Source organism: Chamaea fasciata, unplaced genomic scaffold, assembly GCF_029207755.1.
Source record: "Chamaea fasciata isolate MVZ Bird 193981 ecotype frontalis unplaced genomic scaffold, bChaFas1.0.hap1 SCAF_1011, whole genome shotgun sequence".
Lineage (NCBI taxonomy): Eukaryota > Metazoa > Chordata > Aves > Passeriformes > Sylviidae > Chamaea > Chamaea fasciata.
Genome location: NW_027095096.1, coordinates 9,694 through 35,226, shown reverse-complemented (window position 1 = coordinate 35,226; position 25,533 = coordinate 9,694). Strand labels below are relative to the sequence as shown.

At 58.8% G+C, this 25,533-nt stretch overlaps 1 protein-coding gene across 1 annotated transcript; it reads right to left on the bottom strand.

Moving 5' to 3' along the window:
• Nucleotides 1-1,262: 1,262 nt before the first annotated feature.
• On the bottom strand, nucleotides 1,263-23,859 carry LOC136306124 (spectrin beta chain, non-erythrocytic 4-like). Its single transcript, XM_066209460.1, has 19 exons — nucleotides 23,807-23,859; nucleotides 21,944-22,135; nucleotides 19,566-19,717; nucleotides 18,231-18,404; nucleotides 18,052-18,143; nucleotides 16,958-17,038; nucleotides 16,745-16,860; nucleotides 15,646-15,758; nucleotides 14,243-14,430; nucleotides 13,677-13,794; nucleotides 12,739-12,897; nucleotides 11,349-11,651; nucleotides 11,117-11,267; nucleotides 8,891-9,600; nucleotides 7,795-7,955; nucleotides 7,565-7,702; nucleotides 5,890-6,646; nucleotides 3,347-3,549; nucleotides 1,263-1,717 (listed from the first exon to the last, which is right to left on the bottom strand). The coding sequence occupies exons 2-19, from the start codon at nucleotides 22,077-22,079 to the stop codon at nucleotides 1,492-1,494; spliced, it is 3,978 nt and encodes a 1,325-aa protein (XP_066065557.1). The 5' UTR covers nucleotides 22,080-22,135; nucleotides 23,807-23,859; the 3' UTR covers nucleotides 1,263-1,491.
• Between the last annotated feature and the right edge of the window lie 1,674 nt (nucleotides 23,860-25,533).

The following is a 25,533-nucleotide window of genomic DNA, read 5'->3' as shown; positions in this document are numbered from 1 at the left end:
CCCCAGAATCCCCCAAATCCACCCTAAAAATCCCCCAAAATTCACCCCAAAATTCACCCCCAAATCCACCCCATATCCACCCCAAAATCCCCCAAACCTACACCAAAATTCACCAAATCCACCCCCAAATCCTCCCGAAATCCACCCAAAAACCATCCCAAATCCACCCCGAAATCTCCCCAAATCTACCCCAAAATTCACCCCGAACCCACCCCAAAAATCCCCTAAAATCCACCCAAATCCAGCCCAAATTGCCTTCAAATTCACCCCAAAATCCACCCCAAATCCACCCCAAAATTTCCCCCCAAATCTACCCCAAAACCTACCACAAAACCACCCCAAAATTCACCCCAAATCCACCCAAACCCAGCCCCAAATCCACCCAAAAATGCCTCAAAATCCACCCCAAACCAATCCCCAAAATCCCCCCAAAATCCCCCCAAAATCCCCCCCAAAATCCCCCCAAATCCAGCCCAAAACCCACCCCCAAATCCACCCAAAAATGCCTCAAAATCCACCCCAAACCAATCCCCAAAATCCCCCAAAATCCCCCCAAAATCCCCCCCAAAATTCCCCCCAAATCTACCCAAAAACCTACCACAAAACCACCCCAAATCCACCCCAAAATCCATCCCAAATCCACCCCAAATTCCCCCAAATCCACCCTAAAAAGACCCCAAAATCCATCCCAAAATTTCCCCAAATCCACCCCAAAACCTAGCACAAAACCACCCCAAAATTCACCCAAAAATCCACCCAAACCCAGCCCCAAATCCCCCCAAATCCAGCCCAAAACCCAGCCCCAAATCCACCCAAAATCCACCCCAAAATCCTCCAAAATCCCCCCAAAATCCACCCCAAAATCCCCCAAAATCCACCCCAAATCCACCCCAAAATTCCCCCCAAATCTACCCCAAAACCTACCACAAAACCACCCCAAATCCACCCCAAAATCCACCCCAAATCCACCCCAAATCCACCCCAAAAAGACCCCAAAATCCATCCCAAAATCCCCCCAAATCTACCCCAAAACCTACCACAAAACCACCCCAAAATTCACCCAAAAATCCACCCAAACCCAGCCCCAAATCCACCCAAAAATGCCTCAAAATCCACCCCAAACCTACCCCAAAATCCCCCCAAAATCCCCCCCAAATCCACCCAAAATCCCCCAAAATCCCCCCAAATCCCCCCAAAATCCAGCCCAAAATCCCCCCAAATCCCCCCAAATCCACCCAAATCCCCCCAAATCCACCCCAAAAATCACCAGAAACCCACCCCCAAATCCACCAAAAATGCCCCAAATCCCCCCCAAAATCCACCCCAAAATCTGAGACACCCCAAAATCTGACACCCCCCCATTTGGGTTTGGGGGGGATCCCAGATTTTAGGGGGGATTTTGGATTTTGGGGGAGATCCCAGATTTTGGCGGGTCCCAGATTTTGGGGAGGGGGTCCCGGATTTTCAGGGTCCCAGATTTTGGGGGGAGTCTCAGATTTTGGGGGGATTTGGGATTTCGGGGGATTTGGCATTTTGGGCGTCCCGGATTTTGGGGGGGATTTGGGGGTTCCCAGATTTCGGGGGGATTTGGGATTTCGGGGGATTTGGGATTTCGGGGGCTCCGACCTCCCGGCAGTCCTGCAGGAACCTCTGGAGCTCCAGGTGATCCTGGAGCCGCCGCGTCCACTCCTGGGCCAGCTGGTGGTTCCGTTGGCTCCTGCGGAGGGGGGGACCCCCTAATTAACCCCTCATTAACTCCTAATTAACCCCTAATTACCCCCATTAACCCCTGATCAACCCCTGAACCTCCCCTCCAAGGGGGAAACCGAGTCACGAGCTTCCAGCTGGGATCCAGCGGGTGGTTCCGTTGGCTCCTGCCGGGGGGGAACCCCCTAATTAACCTAATTAACCGAATTAACCCCTAATTAGCCTTTAATTAACCCCTCATTAACCCCTGAACCTCCCCTCCAAGAGGGAAACTGAGTCACGAGCTTCCAGCTGGGATCCATCGGGATTCCTGTGGGAGAAGGGGGGGGGAACCCTCCTAATTAACCCCTAATTAACCCCTAATTAACTCTTAATTAACCCCTCATTAACCCCTGAACCTCCCCTCCAAGGGGGAAACTGAGTCACAAGCTTCCAGCTGGGATCCACCGGCAAATCCGTCCTCATTCCTGGGGGATCCTGGGTGGATTTTTGGGACCCTGGGTGGATTTTTGGGAACCCGGGTGGATTTTTGGGGTCCTGGGTGGATTTTTTGGGATCCCGGGTGGATTTTTTGGGATCCTGGGTGGATTTTTGGGATCCTGGGTGGATTTTTTGGGGCTCTGGGTGGATTTTTGGGAACCTGGGTGGATTTTTTGGGGTCCTGGGTGGATTTTTTGGGGTCCCGGTGTACTTTTGGCTGTCCCCGGTGTATTTTTTGCTGTCCCGGTGTACTTTTGGCTGTCCCGGGTGTATTTTTGGTGCCCCGGTGTATTTTTTGCTGTCCCGGTGTATTTTTGGCTGTCCCAGGTGTATTTTTTGCTGTCCCAGGTGTACTTTTGGCTGTCCCGGGTGTATTTTTGGTGCCCCAGGTGTATTTTTGGCTGTCCCGGTGTATTTTTTGCTGTCCCGGTGTATTTTTGGCTGTCCCAGGTGTATTTTTGGCTGTCCCAGGTGTATTTTTGGCTGTCCCAGGTGTATTTTTGGTGCCCCAGGTGTATTTTTGGCTGTCCCAGGTGTATTTTTGGCTGTCCCAGGTGTATTTTTGGTGCCCCAGGTGTATTTTTGGCTGTCCCAGGTGTATTTTTGGCTGTCCCAGGTGTATTTTTGGTGCCCCAGGTGTATTTTTGGCTGTCCCGGTGTATTTTTGGCTGTCCCAGGTGTATTTTTGGTGCCCCAGGTGTATTTTTGGCTGTCCCAGGTGTATTTTTGGCTGTCCCAGGTGTATTTTTTGCTGTCCCGGTGTATTTTTGGCTGCCCCGGTGTATTTTTGCTGTCCCGGTGTATTTTTGGTGTCCCAGGTGTATTTTTGGCTGTCCCGGTGTATTTTGGTGTCCCAGGTGTATTTTTGGTGTCCCGGTGTATTTTTGGCTGTCCCGGTGTATTTTTGGTGCCCCAGGTGTACTTTTGGCTGTCCCGGGTGTATTTTTGGCGTCCCCGGTGTATTTTTGGTGCCCCAGGTGTACTTTTGGCTGTCCCGGTGTATTTTTGGTGCCCCAGGTGTATTTTTGGTGCCCCAGGTGTACTTTTGGCTGTCCCGGGTGTATTTTTGGCGTCCCCGGTGTATTTTTGGTGCCCCAGGTGTATTTTTGGTGCCCCAGGTGTACTTTTGGCTGTCCCGGTGCGTTTCGGGGGCCGGTACCTGTCCCTCAGGCCGTCCATGGCCTCGGCCACGCGCTCGCCGTGCAGGTTGCGCTGCCGCCGGAGGCTGTCCCCGGCCTGCAGGACCTGCTGCACCTTCTGCAGGTTCAGCTCCAGCGTGGTGGTGAAGTCCCGGTGCCTCTTCAGGGCCTTGGTGACGCCCTCCACCGTGTCCGGCAGCTCGGCGTGCGCCAGGGTGGTCTCCTGGGGGGGGTGGGGGGGCCCGGTGACCTCTGACCCGGCCTTGGGGTGGACACCGAGGTGCCACGGGAGGTCCAGAGGGAGGTCCACCCACCCCAACCCACCAACCAGGACCTTCCACCCCAACCCACCAACCAGGACCTTCCACCCCAACCCACCAACCAGGACCTTCCACCCCAACCCACCAACCAGGACCTTCCACCAAACCCACCAAGCAGGACCTTCCACCAAACCCACCAACCAGGACCTTCCACCCCAACCCACCAACCAGGACCTTCCACCCCAACCCACCAACCAGGACCTTCCACCAAACCCACCAACCAGGACTTTCCATCCCAACCCACCAACCAGGACCTTCCACCAAACCCACCAACCAGGACCTTCCACCCCAACCCACCAACCAGGACCTTCCACCAAACCCACCAACCAGGACCTTCCACCCCAACCCACCAACCAGGACCTTCCACCAAACCCACCAACCAGGACCTTCCACCAAACCCACCAACCAGGACCTTCCACCAAACCCACCAAGCAGGACCTTCCACCAAACCCACCAACCAGGACCTTCCACCCCAACCCACCAACCAGGACCTTCCACCAAACCCACCAACCAGGACCTTCCACCAAACCCACCAACCAGGACCTTCCACCAAACCCACCAACCAGGACCTTCCACCCCAACCCACCAACCAGGACCTTCCACCAAACCCACCAACCAGGACCTTCCACCAAACCCACCAACCAGGACCTTCCACCAAACCCACCAACCAGGACCTTCCACCCCAACCCACCAACCAGGACCTTCCACCAAACCCACCAACCAGGACCTTCCACCAAACCCACCAACCAGGACCTTCCACCAAACCCACCAACCAGGACCTTCCACCCCAACCCACCAACCAGGACCTTCCACCAAACCCACCAACCAGGACCTTCCACCCCAACCCACCAACCAGGACCTTCCACCCCAACCCACCAACCAGGACCTTCCACCCCAACCCACCAACCAGGACCTTCCACCAAACCCACCAACCAGGACCTTCCACCAAACCCACCAACCAGGACCTTCCACCCCAACCCACCAACCAGGACCTTCCACCAAACCCACCAAGCAGGACCTTCCACCAAACCCACCAACCAGGACCTTCCACCCCAACCCACCAACCAGGACCTTCCACCAAACCCACCAAGCAGGAGTTGTCACCACCCAAACCCACCACCCCAGACCTTCTCCCCCCTTCCAGAACCTTCTCCAACCCCTCACCCCCACCACCCCAGCCCTTCTCCTGGCCCTTCCCACCACCCCAGACCATCCACCACCTTCCAGAACCTTCTCCAACCCCTCACCCCCACCACCCCAGACCATCCACCACCTTCCAGAACCTTCTCCAACCCCTCATCCCCACCACCCCAGACCTTCTCCCACCTTCCAGAACCTTCTCCAACCCCTCACCCCCACCACCCCAGCCCTTCTCCCACCTTCCAGAACCTTCTCCAACCCCTCATCCCCACCACCCCAGACCTTCTCCCACCTTCCAGAACCTTCTCCAACCCCTCACCCCCACCACCCCAGACCATCCACCACCTTCCAGAACCTTCTCCAACCCCTCACCCCCACCACCCCAGACCATCCACCACCTTCCAGAACCTTCTCCAACCCCTCATCCCCACCACCCCAGACCTTCTCCCACCTTCCAGAACCTTCTCCAACCCCTCACCCCCACCACCCCAGACCATCCACCACCTTCCAGAACCTTCTCCAACCCCTCACCCCCACCACCCCAGCCCTTCTCCTGGCCCTTCCCACCACTCCAGACCATCCACCACCTTCCAGAACCTTCTCCAACCCCTCATCCCCACCACCCCAGACCTCCTCCCCCCTTCCAGAACCTTCTCCCACCCCTCATCCCCACCACCCCAGACCTTCTCCCCCCTTCCAGAACCTTCTCCAACCCCTCACCCCCACCACCCCAGACCTTCTCCCACCTTCCAGAACCTTCTCCCACCCCTCACCCACACCACCCCAGACCTTCTCCCACCTTCCAGAACCTTCTCCAACCCCTCACCCCCACCACCCCAACCCCTCTCCTGGCCCTTCCCACCACTCCAGACCTTCTCCCACCCTCCAGAACCTTCTCCAACCCCTCACCCCCACCACCCCAGACCTTCTCCTGGCCCTCCCCACCACCCCAGACCTTCTCCCACCCTCCAGAACCTTCTCCAACCCCTCACCCCCACCACCCCAGCCCTTCTCCTGGCCCTCCCCACCACCCCAGACCATCCACCACCTTCCAGAACCTTCTCCCAGCCCCCCGCCCCCCGGCCCTTGGCCCCGCCCCCCACCTGCTGGCAGAGGCAGCTCTGGCACTGCTGCACGTCGCGCAGGAACAGCTGGAAGACGTGGGACTGCGCCAGCGCCTCCCTCCTGCTCTCCCAGCTCCGCAGCAGCTCGCCCCAGCCCGCGTCCAGCTTGTGCAGCCACTGCTGCAGCGCCGCGTGCGCCGCGTCCGCCTCCTCCAGCGCCAGCAGCTCGCTGGCCGCCTGCAGCTTGGCGTAGTCCTCCTCGCGGCCGTTGATCTCCTCCTTGAGGGCCACGTGGACGTCGAGGAGCCGCTCGGCCTCGGCCAGGCTGTCGGGCACCTCGCGGCTGCCCGCGGCCGCCTGCGTCTTCACCAGCCACGCCAAGAAGTCGTCCAGGTCTTGGATGAAGCGCTGCAGGCGGCCGGCTACGGCCAGGGTGTCCTCGCAGCCCCGTAGCGTCTCCTTGAGGTCGTCCCACTCGCGGCCGATCTCCTCGAAGGGCAGCAGGACGTCCAGCGCTCGGCCGGGGTGGGCGGCGGCCAGGGCTTCTCCTTCCCGCTGGAGCTCCAGCAGGCGCGGCTCCAGGGCCACCAGGGCGGCCTCCATGGTGGACAGGCGGCGCTGAAGGGCCAGGACGCCGCCCAGGTCGCCGCCGCCCGAGCGGGTGGCCTCGATGGCCTTCCTCTTCTCCCTCACCTGCGCCTTCATCTCGCCGCACTCCAGGAGGAAGTTCTGGATCTTCAGCACGGAGCTGAGCTGGTTCTTCTTGTTCTCCACCAGCTCCACCACTCGGTTCCAGCTGGAGGACAGGAGATGGGTGAGACCTCACCCGGCCCTCCCTCCCTGAGGTGGGATGGGGCCCACCGGGAACGACCCTCGCCGTGGGACGGGGATGGTGGCCTGGAGAGGTGGGAGCCCACGGGGACGTCCCACCACTGAAGGTCGGGGGGTCTCCAGGCAGCCCCACAGCTGGTGGGCCCCACCAAGGAGATCTCCAAAAGATCAAGGTCCACCTCGGAACCTCCGTGACAGGTTTGGACCGTTCCATTGGAGAGCTGGGACCCCGTGGGGACGTCCCACCACCGGAGAACCACAGAGTCTCCAGACAGCCCCACCGAGGAGACCCCCAGAAGGTCAAGGTCCATCTCGGAACCACCAGGATGGGCTTGGACCATTGTCCTGGAAAGGTGGAACCCCATGGCAATGTCCCACCACTGAAGAACCACGGAGTCTCCAGGCAATCCCACCGAGGAGACCCCCAGAAGGTCAAGGTCCACCTTGGAACCACCAGGATAGGCTTGGACCATTGTCCTGGAGAGGTGGAACCCCACGGGGACATCCCACCACTGGAGAACCACAGAGTCTCCAGACAGCCCCACCGAGGAGACCCCCAGAAGGTCAAGGTCCACCTTGGAGCCACCACGATAGGCTTGGACCATTGTCCTGGAGAGGTGGAACCCCACGGGGACATCCCACCACCGGAGAACCACAGAATCTCCAGACAGCCCCACCGAGGAGACCCCCAGAAGGTCAAGGTCCACCTTGGAGCCACCACGATAGGCTTGGACCATTGTCCTGGAGAGGTGGAACCCCACGGGGACACCCCACCACCGGAGAACCACAGAATCTCCAGACAGCCCCACCAAGGAGACCCCCAGAAGGTCAGGATCCACCTCAGAACCCCCCAGAAGGTCAAGGTCCACGCCGTGTCCCGTACCGGCTGTTGAGGTGGTCCTGGCAGGACCGGACCTCGTCCGAGCTGGGGTGACCACCGTCCACCAGCTGCTGCACCACCTGGTTGACGTCCAGGATGCGCCCCATGACGCTGTTCATCTCCTGGTCCAGACTCTCGAACCTGAGAGCGGGTAAACACGGGCCGGGTCCCACCACGGCACGCGAGAAGAACCTCGACCTCCGTCCCACCACCGCCAGCTCCGCCAGCTCCACCTGTGCTGCACCACCTCGACCTCATCCAGCTCCTCGGGCACGTCCATCTTCTCCAGCCACTGCTCCTTCTCGTCCAGCCACACCTCGCAGGCGTGGACCTCGCTGAACATGCGGTACACGGCCAGCGCGTCCTGCAGCCACTGCGTCCTCAGCACGGCCACCTGCGGGGGGAGGTCCACGGGTCCCTGGCGGCCGCCATCAGGGACGGGGGAGCAGAGCCCACCGAGGACTCGTTGGTTTCCATGGATTTGTTTGGATTGATTGGATCGGATCAATTGGATTCGAAACCCTCTCTCTGGGGCGGTTCTTGGCACTCTGAGATCAGCGAATGAACCACCGCGACCGGCACCAGAAGGTCCAAAGATCCCTCTCCATGGGCAAGGAGGTCCCACCACCTCTCCATGGGCAAGGAGGAGCTCAAGGAGGTCCCACCACCTCCCCACGGCCAATGAGAAGCTCAAGGAAGTCCCACCACCTCTCCACGGCCAATGAGGAGCTCAAGGAAGTCCCACCACCTCTTCCCTGGCCAAGGAGGTCCCACAACCTCTCCATGGCCAATGAGGAGCTCAAGGAGGTCCCACCACCTCTCTATGGCCAATGAGAAGCTCAAGGAGGTCCCACCACCTCTCCGTGGCCCAATGAGGAGCTCAAGGAGGTGCCACCACCTCTCTATGGCCAATGAGAAGCTCAAGGAGGTCCCACCACCTCTCAGTGGCCAATGAGGAGCTCAAGGAGATCCCACCCCCTCTCCACGGCCAATGAGGAGCTCAAGGAGGTCCCACCACCTCTCAGTGGCCAATGAGGAGCTCAAGGAGATCCCACCCCCTCTCCACGGCCAATGAGGAGCTCAAGGAGGTCCCACCACCTCTCCGTGGCCAATAAGGAGCTCAAGGAGGTCCCACCACCTCTCCATGGCCAATGAGGAGCTCAAGGAAGTCCCACCACCTCTTCCCTGGCCAAGGAGGTCCCACCACCTCCCCGTGGCCAACGAGGAGCTCAGACCTCCACCCTGACACCATCCACCCGACCACCACCACCACCACCACCACCACCACCACCGCCGCCCCCCGTTCCTCCGGTCCGGCGCCGTCCCCACCTCGGCCACCTCGCCGTAGAGCTGCTCCACCTCCACCACGCGGATCTGCACGTCCACGCCCTGCCGGTGGCCCGGCGCCAGCAGGGCCAGCTGCCGGCGCAGCGAGGCCACGGCGCCGCGGTGCTTCTCCACCTCGTCCACCACGGCGCGGTGCTTGCGCAGCAGCGCCCGGCTGGAGTAGTCGTCGTGGCCGAAGTCGTCGCTGGACACGATGCGGTACGTGTCCTGCAGCCAGGCCACCAGGTCGTCCGTCTCGGCGCTGAACTGGAAGAAGTTCAGGGCGTCCTCCAGGCGCTGCTGGTGGAGGCCCGTGACCTCCTCCAGCTTCTTCCAGCGCAGGCAGACTTCCCGCATCTTCTCCTGGATGCCGGCGGAGCCGAAGGACTTCTTGGCCAGGATCTTCTCGCCTTTCTTCATGGTCTGGTGCAGCAGGGCGCGGCGGTTGCCCAGCTCGCCCAGCATGCTCTTGTGCTTGGTGGTCAAGGCGACGACGCTGCTGAGGTCGCGGCCGCAGCTCTTGGCCGCCAGGATCTTCTCCTTCTCGCGGATCCAGGCCTCGGCCTCCTCCATCTCCTGGAAGAAGGTCCAGAGCTGGCGGGAGTCCTCCAGCTCCTTCCTCCTCTTGGCCGCCAGCTCCTCCAGCTCCTCCAGGCACGTCTGCACGTGGTTGACGCGGTTGCAGATGATCTGGGGGTCGCAGGGTTGGTAGCCTGGGGCAGGAGAAGGTGGGGTCACGGGGGTGGACAGGTCGTGGTGGGGTCACCAAGGGGGCACGGGGGTGGACAGGTCGTGGTGGGGTCACCAAGGGGGCACGGGGGTGGACAGGTCGTGGTGGGGTCACCAAGGGGGCACGGGGGTGGACAGGTCGTGGTGGGGTCACCATGAGGTCATGGGGGTGGACAGGTCGTGGTGGGGTCACCAAGGGGGCACGGGGGTGGACAGGTCGTGGTGGGGTCACCAAGGGGTCACGGGGGTGGACAGGTTGTGGTGGGGTCACCAAGGGGTCATGGGAGTGGACAGGTCGTGGTGGGGTCACCAAGGGGTCATGGGAGTGGACAGGTCGTGGTGGGGTCACCAAGGGGGCACGGGGGTGGACAGGTCGTGGTGGGGTCACCATGAGGTCACAGGGGTGGACAGGTCGTGGTGGGGTCACCATGAGGTCACGGGGGTGGACAGGTTGTGGTGGGGTCACCAAGGGAGCACGGGGGTGGACAGGTCGTGGTGGGGTCACCATGAGGTCATGGGGGTGGACAGGTCGTGGTGGGGTCACCATGAGGTCACGGGAGTGGACAGGTCGTGGTGGGGACACCATGAGGTCATGGGAGTGGACAGGTCGTGGTGGGGACACCATGAGGTCATGGGAGTGGACAGGTCGTGGTGGGATCACCATGAGGGCACGGGGGTGGACAGGTCATGGTGGGGTCACCAAGGGGTCACGGGGGTGTCCAAGGAAGGACACTCTGGGCTCTGGTCCCAGGTTGGGCTCAAAGATCTCAGAGGACTTCGACCAGCTCAGTGGTTCTGTGGGGACTCCTGGAGGTGGCCACCAGGACCTTGGGTTGACCCTCCCATGGCCCAGGCCCAGGCCCAGGCCCAGATCCTTCCATGGCCCACCAAGACCTTGGGTTGACTCTTCCATGGGTTGATAATCCCACGGCCCACCAAAACCTTGGTTGACCCTCCCATGGTCCACCAGGACCTTCTTTGACTCTCCCATGGTCCACCAAAACACTGGGTCAACCTTCCCATGGTCCACCAGGACCCTGGCTGATCCTCCCATGGTCCACCAAGACCTTGAGTTACCCTCCCATGATCCACCAGAACCTCGGTTGACCCTCCCATGGTCCACCAGGACCTCGGTTGACCCTCCCATGGTCCACCAGGACCCTGACTGACCCTCTCATGGTCCACCAAGACCTTGAGTTGACCCTTCCATGGGTTGACCCTCCCATGGTCCACCAGGACCTTCTTAGACCCTCCCATGGTCCACCAGGACCTTGCTTGACCCTTCCATGGGTTGACCCTCCCATGGTCCACCAGGACCTTCTTAGACCTTCCCATGGTCCACCAGGACCCTGACTGACCCTCTCATGGTCCACAAAGACCTTGAGTTGACCCTTCCATGGGTTGACCCTCCCATGGTCCACCAGGACCTCGGTTGACCCTCCCAAGACCCAGCCCCACCCCCTGGCCTGGCCACGCCCCCCCCCGGCGTCCCCCCGTTACCCTCCAGCTCGGAGAACTTGAGCGCGGCGGCGTTGAGGGCCTGGACGCGCTCGGTCTGGGCTGAGATGTCGGCCTCCAGCAGCCCGTGCTTCTGCAGGAGGTCCTCAACCTCCAGCAGGTGCTTCCCCAAATCCTTGGAGAGCAGCAGAACCTGGAGAAGAACCAAACCGCCGTCACCCGAGATCCCCACCGGGATTCCACCGCGCCGCCGGATCTCCTCCTCCTCCTCCACCTGCATCTCCTCCATCCAGTCGATCATGTAGACCATCTCCTGGAAGATCTTCTGCAGGGCCAGGTTCTGCTCCAGGCGGGCGCGGCGGGCGCGCACCAGCTCGGTGAGGAGCGCCCACTGGCGCAGGATGTTGTCCTTCTGGGCGCCGATGCGCCGCGTGTCGTAGTAGCCCTCGGCCTCCATCTCCAGCGCCAGCTCCACCACCACCTGGATGCGCTCCTGGTACGAGGAGATGTCGGCCTCGATGGCCTCGTGCTTCTTCATGGCCGCCTCCACCGCCGGCAGGTCGTAGCCGAAGTTGTCCTGGCGGGCGGGGAGGTGGACAGGGGCGGGGTCAAGGAGGAGGGCAAGGGGGAGGTCAAGGAGGTTCTTCGTGGTCGAGGAGGTCCCACCAGGTCTCCATGGTCATGGAGGAGGTCAAGGAGGTCCCACCAGGTCTCCATGATCATGGAGGAGGTCAAGGAGGTCCCACCAGGTCTCCATGATCATGGAGGAGGTCAAGGAGGTCCCACCAGGTCTCCATGGTCATGGAGGAGGTCAAGGAGGTCCCACCAGGTCTCCATGGTCATGGAGGAGGTCAAGGAGGTCCCACCAGGTCTCCATGGTCATGGAGGAGGTCAAGGAGGTCCCACCAGGTCTCCATGATCATGGAGGAGGTCAAGGAGGTCCCACCAGGTCTCCATGATCATGGAGGAGGTCAAGGAGGTCCCACCACTCCTCTCCTGGTCAAGGAGGTCCCACCAACTCTCCATGGTCATGGAGAAGGTCAAGGAGGTCCAATCACCCCTTGCCTGGTCAAGGAGGTGCCACCAGCCCTCCATGGTCAAGGAAGAGGTCAAAGATGTCCAACCACCCCTCCCCTGGTCAAGGAGGTCCCCAATGAGTTCCCACCACCCCCAGTGAGGTCCCACCACCCCCAATGAGGTCCCACCACTTTCAGTGAGGTCCCACCACCCCCAATGAGGTCCCACCACCCCCAATGAGTTCCCACCACCCCCAATGAGGTCCCACCACTTTCAGTGAGGTCCCACCACCCCCAATGAGGTCCCACCACCCCCAATGAGGTCCCACCACCCCCAATGAGGTCCCACCACTTTCAGTGAGGTCCCACCACCCCCAGTGAGGTCCCACCACCCCCAATGAGTTCCCACCACCCCCAATGAGGTCCCACCATCCCCAATGAGGTCCCACCACTTTCAGTGAGGTCCCACCACCCCCAATGAGGTCCCACCACCTCCAATGAGGTCCCACCACTTTCAGTGAGGTCCCACCACCTCCAATGAGGTCCCACCACCCACCACTCTGCTCCTCACCCCCACGCCACCCAGGGGTGGATTGTCCCACCCCACGAAGGTCCCCCATGACCCCGCCCCAGCCCAGCCCGGCCCACCTGCGACACCAGGCGCTGGTTCTCGTTGAGCCACGTCTCCCTCATCACGGCCTTGTGGTCGAAGCGCTGGGCCAGCAGCTCCAGCTTCTCCTGCCGGATCAGCTCGTTCCTCAAGGCCACCTCCCGCTCGTGCTCCGCCTTCTCCAGGCACGTCCACGCCTGGCGGGAGGGGACACGCGGCGGTCACGGGGGTGCCCAGCCCCACCGGGGTGTCCCCCGGGGTGGTGGGACTCCATCTGCACCTGGGGGTGCCCAAGGTGTCCCCCGGGGTGGTGGGACTCCATCTGCACCTGGGGGTTCCCCAAGGTGTCCCCCGGGGTGGTGGGACTCCATCTGCACCTGGGGGTGCCCAAGGTGTCCCCCGGGGTGGTGGGACTCCATCTGCACCTGGGGGTGCCCAAGGTGTCCCCCGGGGTGGTGGGACTCCATCTGCACCTGGGGGTGCCCAAGGTGTCCCCTGGGGTGGTGGGACTCCATCTGCACCTGGGGGTTCCCCAAGGTGTCCCCCGGGGTGGTGGGACTCCATCTGCACCTGGGGGTTCCCCAAGGTGTCCCCTGGGGTGGTGGGACTCCATCTGCACCTGGGGGTGCCCAAGGTGTCCCCCGGGGTGGTGGGACTCCATCTGCACCTGGGGGTGCCCAAGGTGTCCCCTGGGGTGGTGGGACTCCATCTGCACCTGGGGGTGCCCAAGGTGTCCCCCGGGGTGGTGGGACTCCATCTGCACCTGGGGGTTCCCCAAGGTGTCCCCTGGGGTGGTGGGACTCCATCTGCACCTGGGGGTGTCCCCAACCCCACCAGGGTGTCCCCCGGGGTGGTGGGACTCCATCTGCACCTGGGGGTTCCCCAAGGTGTCCCCCGGGGTGGTGGGACTCCATCTGCACCTGGGGGTGCCCAAGGTGTCCCCCAGGGTGGTGGGACTCCATCTGCACGTGCTCACCTTGTTGATGTCGGAGATGCTCTTGCCCTCGCTGGGCACGTAGAGTTTGCGGTTGGTGGCCCGGAGTTTGCTCTGGATGGTGAAGAGCAGCACCTCGAGGTTCCCCTTCTCCTGGAACCTGCCGTGGGGAGGTCCCTGTCAGCCCCAGGGCCAGCTGGGACGTCACCACCCTGCCCCAGGTCCCACCACCACCACCAGTTTGGGCTGAACTGGGACCTTCTCAACACCACCACCACGAGGTGGGACCTCAGCACCACCATCACCACCCTGCAGGTCCCACCATCACCACCAGTTTGGGCTGAACTGGGACGTTCTCATCACCACCACCATGACCATCACCACCACCATGACCACCCTCCAGGTCCTAGTGCCACCAGTTTGGGTTGAACTGGGACCTTTCCACCACCATGACCATCACCACCACCATGACCACCACCACCACCCATGTCCCAGTGTCCCCAGTTTGGGTTGAACTGGGACCTCTCCACCACCCCCATAACCATGACCACCGCCACCACCACGCTGAGGTCCCACCACCACCACCACGCCGCGCAGGAGGTCCTCACTTGACGGGTTTCTCCAGGGTGCAGAAGGCGGTGAAGGCCTGGAGCTGCTGCTGGACGCCGCTCAGCGAGTTGGCGAACTTCTGGTTGGTGATGATGGTGATGGTGTGGTGGATCCAGGCCAGCAGCTCAGCCGCCAGCGCCTCGTAACGCGCCGTGATGGCCGCGATCTCCATCACCTGGTCCAGCACCTGGGGGGGGGGGTTGGGGTGGGGCTGGAGGTCCTTCAGGAACCTCCTGAGAACCACGTGGGGATGGAGGTCCTTCAGGAACCTCCTGAGAACCACGTGGGGATGGAGGTCCTTCAGGAACCTCCTGAGATCCACGTGGGGATGGAGGTCCTTCAGGAACCCCCTGAGATCCACGTGGGGATGGAGGTCCTACAGGAACCCCCTGAGATCCACGTGGGGATGGAGGTCCTTCAGGAACCTCCTGAGATCCACGTGGGGCTGGAGGTCCTACAGGAACCCCCTGAGATCCACGTGGGGATGGAGGTCCTACAGGAACCCCCTGAGATCCACGTGGGGATGGAGGTCCTACCGGAACCCCCTGAGATCCACGTGGGGATGGAGGTCCTTCAGGAACCCCCTGAGATCCACGTGGGGATGAAGGTCCTTCAGGAACCCCCTGAGATCCACGTGGGGATGGAGGTCCTTCAGGAACCCCCTGAGATCCACGTGGGGATGGAGGTCCTACAGGAACCTCCTGAGATCCACGTGGGGATGGAGATCCTTCAGGAACCTCCTGAGAACCACATGGGGCTGGAGGTCCTTCAGGAACCCCCTGAGATCCACGTGGGGATGGAGGTCCTTCAGGAACCCCCTGAGATCCACGTGGGGATGGAGGGGTCACCAAGGTCCGGCCAGGCCGGGTGGTCGTGGTTTGGTTGGTGGGTGGGGAGTGGGAGGTCCTTGGATGTCGGGATGGACACTGGGGTGGACAAGGGACGGACAGAGGGTGGACAATGGGGTGGACAATGGGGTGGACACTGGGGTGGACAAGGGACGGACAGAGGGTGGACAGTGGGGTGGACACCGGGGTGGACAGTGGGGTGGACACTGGGATGGACAATAGGGTGGACACTGGGGTGGACACTGGGGTGGACAGTGGGGTGGACAGTGGGGTGGACACTGGGGTGGACACTGGGGTGGACAGTGGGGTGGACACTGGGGTGGACACTGGGGTGGACACTGGGATGGACAATGGGGTGGACAGCGGGGTGGACACTGGGATGGACACTGGGGTGGACACTGGGGTGGACAATGGGGTGGACACTGGGGTGGACAGTGGGGTGGACAGCAGGGTGGACAGCGGGGTGGACACTGGGGTGGACACTGGGATGGACACTGGGGTGGACACCTCCCCGAGCCGCGGACGATGACCCCCGGCCAGGGGTCCGGCCCCACCTTCCCGATGCGCTTCCCCTCCACGGCCAGCGCCTTCATCTTGGAGAAGTAGTGGTAGAAGGAGACCACGTAGGTGATGATGGACTTCTCGTCGGGGTCCTCCATGTTGACATCTGGGGTTGAGGGGTGGGGTCAGAAGGTCAGGACCACCCCAGACCCCACCCCAGGACCACCAGGGATGGTCCCACCACCTTGACCCTTCCCAAAAAAAACCCCACCATTGTTTCCCCTCCCCCCCCCAAAAAAAAACCAATGGGGGCAGAGGTGGGGAAGACAGCGGGGGAGATGTTCCCACCACGCGTGGATGGAGAGGTGGACGGACGGACGGACGGACATGGGGACACACGGATGGAGCGATGGACACGCGGACAGACGGACAGATGGACATGGGGACACACGGATGGAGCGATGGACACGCGGACAGATGGACATGGGGACACACGGATGGAGCGATGGACACACGGACAGATGGACATGGGGACACACGGATGGACCGATGGACACACGGACAGACGGACAGATGGACATGGGGACACACGGATGGAGCGATGGACACACGGACAGACGGACAGATGGACATGGGGACACACGGATGGACCGATGGACACACGTGGACAGACGGACATGGGGACACACGGATGGACCGATGGACACACGGACAGATGGACAGATGGACATGGGGACACACGGATGGAGCGATGGACACACGGACAGATGGACATGGGGACACACGGATGGAGCGATGGACACACGGACAGATGGACATGGGGACACACGGATGGACCGATGGACACACGGACAGATGGACAGATGGACACACGGATGGACCGATGGACACATGGACACACGGACACACGGACACACAAACGCATGGTCCCATGGACAGCTGGACAGACGGACGGACGGATGGACACACGGACACACAAACGCATGGTCCCATGGACAGACGGACAGATGGACACATGGACACACAAACGCATGGTCCCATGGACAGCTGGACAGACGGACAGATGGATGGACACACGGACACACAAACGCATGGTCCCATGGACAGACGGACAGACGGCCGGCCGGCCGGCCGGACAGCCCCCGGCCGTACCCTCGGGGTCCAGCAGCTTGCTGAGGCCCAGGTGCTGCTCGGCCGTGTTGAAGGCCTGCTGCAGGTTGTAGGTGGCGTTGGACTTGGTCAGCTTGTGGAAGTCGATGAGGTCCGGCCTGGGGCGGGGTGGACGCGGCGTCACCTCCAGGCCACCAGAGGTCACCCCCCAGCTCCGGGAGGTCCCAGGCCGCGCCCACCGCCCCCGGCGCTGACCGGTGCCTGTGGATGAGGGCGTTGAAGGCCAGGCCATCCCTCCAGCTGGTGGTGAAGTTCTGGATGTTGACCTCGGGGTAGCTGTGGGGGACACCAGAGGTCACTGGTGGTCACCAGAGGTTCACCAGTGGTCAGCAGTGGTCACAAATGGTCACCAGTGGTCACCAGAAGTCACTGGCGGTCACCAGAGGTCACCAGAGATGACCAGTGGTCACCAGGGATCACCAGTGGTCAGCAGTGGTCACCAGAGATCACCAGTGGTCAGCAGTGGTCACCAGAGATCAGCAGTGGTCACCAGAGGTCACCAGAGATGACCAGTGATCACCAATCGTCACCAGTGATCAACAGAGAGCACCAGTGGTCACCAGTGGTCACCAATGGTCACCAGAGATCACCAATGGTCAGCAGAGGTCACCAGTGGTCAGCAGACCACGCCCCAGGCCCTCACCCCGCCATCTTCATCTGGCATTGGTGGTTACCAGCGGTCACCAGTGGTCACCAGAGGTCACCAGTGGTCAGCAGAGATCACCAATGATCAGCAGTGGTCACCAATGGTCAGCAGTGGTCACCAGAGGTCAGCAGTGGTCAGCAGACCACGCCCCAGGCCCTCACCCCGCCATCTTCATCTGGCATTGGTGGTTACCAGTGGTCACCAGTGGTCACCAGAGGTCACCAGTGGTCACCAGAGGTCACCAGTGGTCAGCAGTGGTCACCAATGGTCAGCAGTGGTCACCAGAGGTCAGCAGTGGTCAGCAGACCACGCCCCAGGCCCTCACCCCGCCGTCTTCATCTGGCATTGGTGGTTACCAGTGGTCACCAGTGGTCACCAGAGGTCACCAGTGGTCACCAATGATCAGCAGTGGTCACCAATGGTCAGCAGTGGTCACCAATGGTCACCAGCGGTCAGCAGACCACGGCCCAGGCCCTCACCCCGCCATCTTCATCTGGCATTGGTGGTTACCAGCGGTCACCAGTGGTCACCAGAGGTCACCAGTGGTCAGCAGAGATCACCAATGATCAGCAGTGGTCACCAATGGTCAGCAGTGGTCACCAGAGGTCAGCAGCGGTCAGCAGACCACGGCCCAGGCCCTCACCCCGCCGTCTTCATCTGGCACCAGAGCAGCAGCGCGTCCTTGGCCGAGCGCGTCTCGCGGTTGTCCTCGGTCTTGATCTTGATCACCTGGATCTGGGGGAGGAGCGGTCAGGGGACACCCGGGGGTGACAGCGGGCCGGGGACAAAGGGGCGGGGACGCCGAGGGGACGGCGGCGGCACCTGGAAGCGCAGGATGATGGTCCAGATGAGGCCCAGGGTCAGGCGGTGGTTGCCGTCCACGATGTCGTGGGAGCCGACGTTCTCCAGGTGGACGCGCTGCTCCTTGAGGAACTGCAGCGCCTTGTCCACGTTCTCCAGGGAGTGGATCCGCATGCGGCCACGCGTGGGCCGGGGCTGCAGGGGACACGAGGGCACGTGGCCGGGAGCAGAAGGTCCCGGCCCAGCCCACGTGGTGGTGGCGGTGGCGGTGGGAGGTCAAAGGTCAGCCCAAAGTGGGGGTGCTGGTCGTGGCGGTGATGAAGGTGAGGATGATGGTGGTGGTGATGAAGATGAGGATGATGGTGGTGGTGGTGATGGTGATGAAGATGAGGATGATGGTGGTGGTGATGAAGATGAGGATGATGCTCGTGGTGGTGATGATGCTCGTGGTGGTGATGAAGATGAGAGGATGATGGTGGTGGTGGTGACGATGCTCGTGGTGGTGATGAAGATGAGGACGATGGTGGAGGTGATGATGGTGATGATGGTGATGAAGATGAGGATGATGGTGGTGGTGATGCTCATGGTGATGGTGACGGTGGCGGTGATGAAGATGAGGATGGTGGTGGTGGCGGTGATGGTGATGAAGATGAGGATGATGGGGGTGCTGATGATGCTCGTGGTGGTGATGAAGATGAGGATGATGGTGGTGCTGACGATGCTCGTGGTGGTGATGAAGATGAGGATGATGGTGGTGGTGATGAAGACGAGGATGATGGGGGTGCTGACGATGCTCGTGGTGGTGATGAAGATGAGGTCGATGGTGGTGGTGATGAAGATGAGGACGATGGTGGTGGTGGTGGTGATGGTTCTCCTGGGGGTGGTAATGATGAAGAGGAGGATGATGCTCATGAAGACGACGATGCTGCTCAGGGCGATGCTGCTGCTGCTGCTGGTGGAAATGATAATGATGATGATGATGATGATGATGATGACGATGAGGATGATGACGATGAGGATGATGATGATGTGGTGACGGTGACGATGACGATGATGACGCTCACGAAGACGATGATGCTGCCCATAGCGATGCTGCTGCTGGTGACGATGATGATGGCGGCGATCACGATGACGATGAAGACGTCAGAGAACGATGACGAAGATGATGACATCGCTCATGGCAACAGTGACGACAGCAACGACAACAATGACGATGACGATGACGATGATGAAGATGTCAGAGAATGATGATGAAGATGACGCCGCTCAAGGCAACGATGACAATGACAATGACATCGCTCATGGCAACGATGACGATGACGATGACGATGAAGATGCCACCGTGGCTCTCCTCACCAGGGTCTCCCCCGAGAGCACCTCCAGCAGCCGCGTCAGCACGAAGCCATCGCGCAGGTCCGAGTACAGGTCCCCGACGCGGCAGGCGGCGCGCGCCAGGTGGGCGTTGACCCACTTGGTGAAGGTCTTCTTCTGCACCGCGTCCCGCTCGTCTGGGGGGGCACTGAGGTCACCCCAAATCCACCCCAAATCCATCCAAAATCCATCCCAAATCCATCCCAAAACCACCCAAAATTCAACCTGGGACCCCCCAAACCACCCTGAGACCCCCAAGGAACTCAGGAGCCTCCAGGTGGGCATCGACCCACTTGGTGAAGGTCTTCTTCTGCACCACGTCCCGCTCGTCTGCGGGGGCACCGAGGTCACCCCAAGCCCACCCCAAATCCATCCCAAATCCATCCCAAATTCATCCCAAATCCATCCAAAACTCAACCTGGGACCCCCAAACCACCCTGAGAGCCCCAAGGAACTCAGGAGCCTCCAGGTGGGCATCGACCCACTTGGTGAAGGTCTTCTTCTGCACCACGTCCCGCTCGTCTGGGGGGGCACCGAGGTCACGCCAAAAACACCCAAAACCACCCAAAATCCATCCAAATCCATCCAAAATCCATCCAAAACTCAACCTGGGACCCCCAAACCACCCTGAGACCCCCAAGGAACTCAGGAGCCTCCAGGTGGGCGACGACCCACTTGGTGGACCAGGTGGTCACCCCAAATCCACCATCGAGGTCACCCCAAAACCACCCAAAACCACCCCAAAAACACCCAAAATTCAACCTGGGACCCCCAAACCACCCTGAGAGCCCCAAGGAACTCAGGACCCCCCACCCAAAAAAACATCCGGGGTTTTCTGTTGGGAGGGTCTGGGAAGGTTTTTTGGGGCATTTGGGGGTTTTTTGGGGGGTCTGGGAAGGTTTTTGGGGGATTTTTTAGGGTTTTTTGGGGGGATTTGGGGTTTTTTGGCGGGTCCTGGGAAGGTTTTTGGGGGTTTTTTAGGGTTTTTTGGGGCATTTGGGGTTTTTTGGGGGTTCTGGGAAGGTTTTTGGGGTTTTTTAGGGGGATTTGGATTTTTTGGGGGGTCTGGGAAGGTTTTTGGGGGATTTTTTAGGGTTTTTTGGGGCATTTGGGGTTTTTTGGCGGGTCCTGGGAAGTTTTTTGGGGGTTTTTTAGGGTTTTTTGGGGCATTTGGGGTTTTTTGGGGGTTCTGGGAAGGTTTTTGGGGGTTTTTAGGGGGATTTGGATTTTTTGGGGGGTTCTGGGAAGGGTTTTGGGGTTTTTTTAGGGTTTTTTGGGGGATTTGGGGTTTTTTAGGGTTTTTGGGGAGGTCTGAGAAGCTTTTGGGGGGATTTGGGATTTTTTGGGGGCGTCTGGGAAGGTTTTTGGTGTTTTTTCGGGTTTTTGGGGGGGTTGGGGGTTTTTTGGGAGTTTTTGGGGGGTTTGGGAAGATTTTTGGGGCATTTGGGGTTTTTTGGGGGGTTCTGGGAAGGTTTTGGGGGTTTTTTTAGGGTTTTTTGGGGGGATTTGGGGTTTTTTAGGATTTTTGGGGAGGTCTGGGAAGATTTTTCGGGCATTTGGGGTTTTTTGGGGGTTCTGAGAAGGTTTTGGGGGGTTTTTTAGGGTTTTTTGGGGGATTTGGGGTTTTTTAGGGTTTTTTGGGAGGTCTGAGAAGCTTTGGGGGGATTTGGGATTTTTTGGGGGCGTCTGGGAAGGTTTTTGGTGTTTTTTCGGGTTTTTGGGGGGGTTGGGGGTTTTTTGGGAGTTTTTGGGGGGTTTGGGAAGATTTTTGGGGCATTTGGGGTTTTTTGGGGGTTCTGGGAAGGTTTTTGGGGTTTTTTTAGGGTTTTTTGGGGGATTTGGGGTTTTTTAGGGTTTTTGGGGAGGTCTGGGAAGGTTTTTGGGGGATGTGGGGATTTTGGGGATTTTTTTGAGGGGGCTTCGAGAGATTTTTGGGGCCTTTTTTGGGAAAAGTTTTGGTGCAAAAACCCGGGAATTTTTTGGGGTGTCTCGGGAATTTTTTGGTATTTTTTTGGGGAGCAATCCAATAATTTTTTAGGGAGATTTTTTTTTTGAGGGGGATTTGAGAGATTTTGGGACTTTTTTTCAGGAAGGATTTGGGGCAAAAACCTGGGAATTTTTTTGGGAGGGGGCGTCTGGGGAATTTTTTGAGCTTTTTTTGGAGATAATCCGATAATTCTTGGGGGGATTTTTTTTGAGGGGGCTTTGAGAGATTTTTGGCGCCTTTTTTGGGAAAAGTTTTGGTGCAAAAACCCGGGAATTTTTTGGCGTCTGGGGAATTTTTTGAGCTTTTTTTTTGGGGTGGCAATCCGAAATTTTGGGGGATTTTTTTTTTGGGGGGAGGGGTGTGAGCCTTCACCCACCAGCCAAGGCTTTGATCCGGGAGCACTCGAAGATTTTGGGGTCCCCCCAGGCCCGGGGGTCCGGGGGGGGGTCCCAGGGGCCGTTGTTGTTGTTGGGGGGAGGGGCAGAGTCCACGTTGTCCAGCTCGGCCGCCATGGGGGAGGGGCCGGGGTGGGGGTCCCCAAATTTGGGGAGGGGTCCCACAGCGAAGCCTGGAAGAGATTTGGGGGGGGGGAAATTTAAATTTTGGGGGTTTTTTTTGGGGGGGGCGGGGGCAGAGATCTCACCTGAGACCCCAAAATCCTCTGAGACCCCAAAATCCAGTGAGACCCCTCCCCAAATCCTCTGAGACCCCAAAATCCAGTGAGACCCCAAAATCCATCAAGACCCCTCCCCAAAATCCCCCTGAGACCCCAAAATCCAGTGAGACCCCTCCCCAAAATCCTCTGAGACCCCAAAATCCTCTGAGACCCCAAAATCCAGTGAGACCCCTCCCCAAAATCCTCTGAGACCCCAAAATCTCCCCTGAGACCCCAAAAATCCATCCTAAGACCCCAAAATCCAGTGAGACCCCTCCCCAAAATCCCCTGAGACCCCAAAATCCTCTGAGACCCCAAAATCCTCTGAGACCCCAAAAATCCATCCTGAGACCCCAAAAATCCATCCTGAGACCCCAAAATCCAGTGAGACCCCTCCCCAAAATCCTCTGAGACCCCAAAATCCAGTGAGACCCCAAAAATCCATCCTAAGACCCCAAAATCCAGTGAGACCCCTCCCCAAAATCCTCTGCGACCCCAAAATCCAGTGAGACCCCTCCCCAAAATCTCCCCTGGGACCTCAAAATCCAGTGAGACCCCTCCCCAAAATCCTCTGAGACCCCAAAATCCAGTGAGACCCCTCCCCAAATCCTCTGAGACCCCAAAATCCAGTGAGACCCCTCCCCAAAATCCTCTGAGACCCCAAAATCCAGTGAGACCCCTCCCCAAAATCCTCTGAGACCCCAAAAATCCATCCTGAGACCCCAAAATCCAGTGAGACCCCTCCCCAAATCCTCTGAGACCCCAAAATCCTCTGAGACCCCTCCCCAAAATCCTCTGAGACCCCAAAATCCCCCCTGAGACCCCAAAAATCCATCCTAAGACCCCAAAATCCATCGAGACCCCTCCTCAAAATCCTCTGAGACCCCCAAATCCCTCTGGAGACGCCCCTTAGACCCCAAAATCCTTCCTGAAACCCCCCAAATCTGCCAAAATTCCCCCCAAATCTCTCCAGAACCTCCCGAAATTCCCCCCAAATCCCCCAAATCCCCCCTGAGACCTCCAGCAAACCCCAAAATTCCCCCCAAATCCCCCCCAAATCCGCCTAAATTCCCCCAAATTCACCCCCAAAGCCCCCCAAACCTCCCAAATTCTTCCCAAAATTCCCCCCAAATCCCCCCCAATTCCCCCCAAACCCTCCCCGAGACCTCCAGCAAACCCCCAAATTCCCCAAAAATCCGCCCAAATCCCCCCAAAATCTCCCGAAATTCCCCCCAAATCTTCCCTCAAATCTCCCGAAATTCCCCCCAAATCTCCCCAAAATCTCCCGAAATCCCCCCCAAATCCCCCCAAAATCTCCCGAAATTCCCCCCAAATCTCCCCAAAATCTCCCGAAATTCCCCCCAAACCTTCCCCCAATTTCCCCCAAATTCCCAAAATTCCCTCCAGGCCCGGCCCCTCCCGCCCGTGACCTTGAGGGACCCCCCCTCCCCCCCATCCCCCAACCCTTCCCGGGACCCCCCAAAATCCCCCCAAATCCCCCCAAAAATCCCCCAAAATCCCCCCAAATCCCCCCCCCCCAAAATCCTCCCCCCCCCCCCGGGAGAAAAAAACCATCCCCATCACCTGCCGGGCTGCGGAATTCTGGGAATTCTGGGAATCCTGGGAATTCTGGGAATGCCGGGATGGGGGGAGGGGGTCTGGGGGGGGGGGGGTCCCCGATCCCGAATTTTTTGGGGGGGGGGGAGGGGTGGGGGAGGGGAGGGGTCGGTGCTGCCGCTCGCGCCGCCGCCGGGAGCCGCCCAAGCCCCTCCCCCACCCCCCGGCTCAGCCCCGCCCCCCGCGCGGGGGGACACGCCCCTCCCCCCAAAATTCCCCCCCCCCCCCAATTCTCCCAAAAAATCCACAAAAATCCCCAATGATGTAAAAAAAACCCCAAAAAATCCCCTAAAATTAAAAAAAAAAAATCCCCCAAAATTAAAAAAAAATCCAAAAAAATTCCCCAAAATGAAAAAAAAAAATCCAAAAAAATTCCCCAAAATGAAAAAAAAAATCCCCCCCAAATTTCCCCAAAATTTAAAAAAAATCCCCAAAAAATTCCCCAAAATGAAAAAAAAATCCCCAAAAAATTCCCCAAAATGAAGAAAAAATCCCCCCAAATTCCCCCCAAAAATCCCAAAAAATTCCCCAAAAATTTTTTAAAAAAAAATCCAAAAAAAATTTAAAAAAAATTCCCAAAACATTGCAAAAACCCCTCCCCGAATTTGCAAAAAAGCTCCCCAAAAACTCCAAAAAAATCCCAAAAATTCCCCAAAACTCCCCACAAAAATCCCCCAATTTTTTTTTTTAAAAATCCCCTAAAATTAAAAAAAAAAAAAACTAAAAAATTCCCCCAAAATCCCAAAAAATTCCCAAAAAAAAATCCCCAAAAAATTCCCCAAAACATTGAAAAAAAAAATTCCCCAAAAAATTCAGAAAAAAAAATCCCCCAAAATCCCAAAAAATCCCAAACCGGGACGGGGACATGGCAGCGTTATCCCGGGATGTCTGGTATCCCAAAATTCCCTTTCTCCTGGAATTCCCACTATCCCATTATCCCAGTTATCCCATTATCCCGGTCATCCCATTGATCCCGGTTATCCCATTATCCCGGTTATCCCAGTTATCCCAGTTCCCCATTATCCCAGTTATCCCAGTGATCCCAGTTATCCCATTATCCCTGTTACCCCATTATCCCAGTTATCCCAGTTATCCCATTATCCCGGTTATCCCAGTGATCCCGGTTCCCCATTATCCTGGTCATCCCAGTGATCCCAGTTATCCCATTATCCCGGTTATCCCAGTGATCCCATTAATCCCAGTTATCCCATTATCCCGGTTATCCCAGTGACCCCAGTTATCCCAGTTATCCCAGTTATCCCATTATCCCAGTTATCCCAGTGATCCCAGTTATCCCAGTTATCCCAGTGATCCCGGTTCCCCATTATCCCAGTTATCCCAGTTATCCCATTATCCCGGTTCCCCATTATCCCAGTTATCCCAGTTATCCCAGTGATCCCGGTTCCCCATTATCCCAGTTATCCCAGTTATCCCATTATCCCGGTTCCCCATTATCCCAGTTATCCCAGTTATCCCAGTGATCCCGGTTCCCCATTATCCCAGTTATCCCAGTTATCCCATTATCCCGGTTCCCCATTATCCCAGTTATCCCAGTTATCCATTATCCCGGTTATCCCAGTGATCCCAATAATCCCAGTTCCCCACGATGCCCAAGAGACCGGGAGCCTACGGACTGGGATCCTACAGACTGGGATCCTACAGACTAGGATCCTACGGACTGGGATCCTATGGAC

Bases quoted from the DNA above. Each gene is read 5' to 3' on its own strand.
- LOC136306124 (XM_066209460.1), bottom strand. From the start codon at position 22,079: ATGGCGGCCGAGCTGGACAACGTGGACTCTGCCCCTCCCCCCAACAAC. The intron at 16,861-16,957 runs GTCAGCGCCGGG...ACCCCGCCCCAG, and splicing joins GCCCTCATCCACAGGCACCG to GCCGGACCTCATCGACTTCC. The intron at 1,718-3,346 runs GTACCGGCCCCC...CCCCCTCCGCAG, and splicing joins ATGGACGGCCTGAGGGACAG to GAGCCAACGGAACCACCAGC.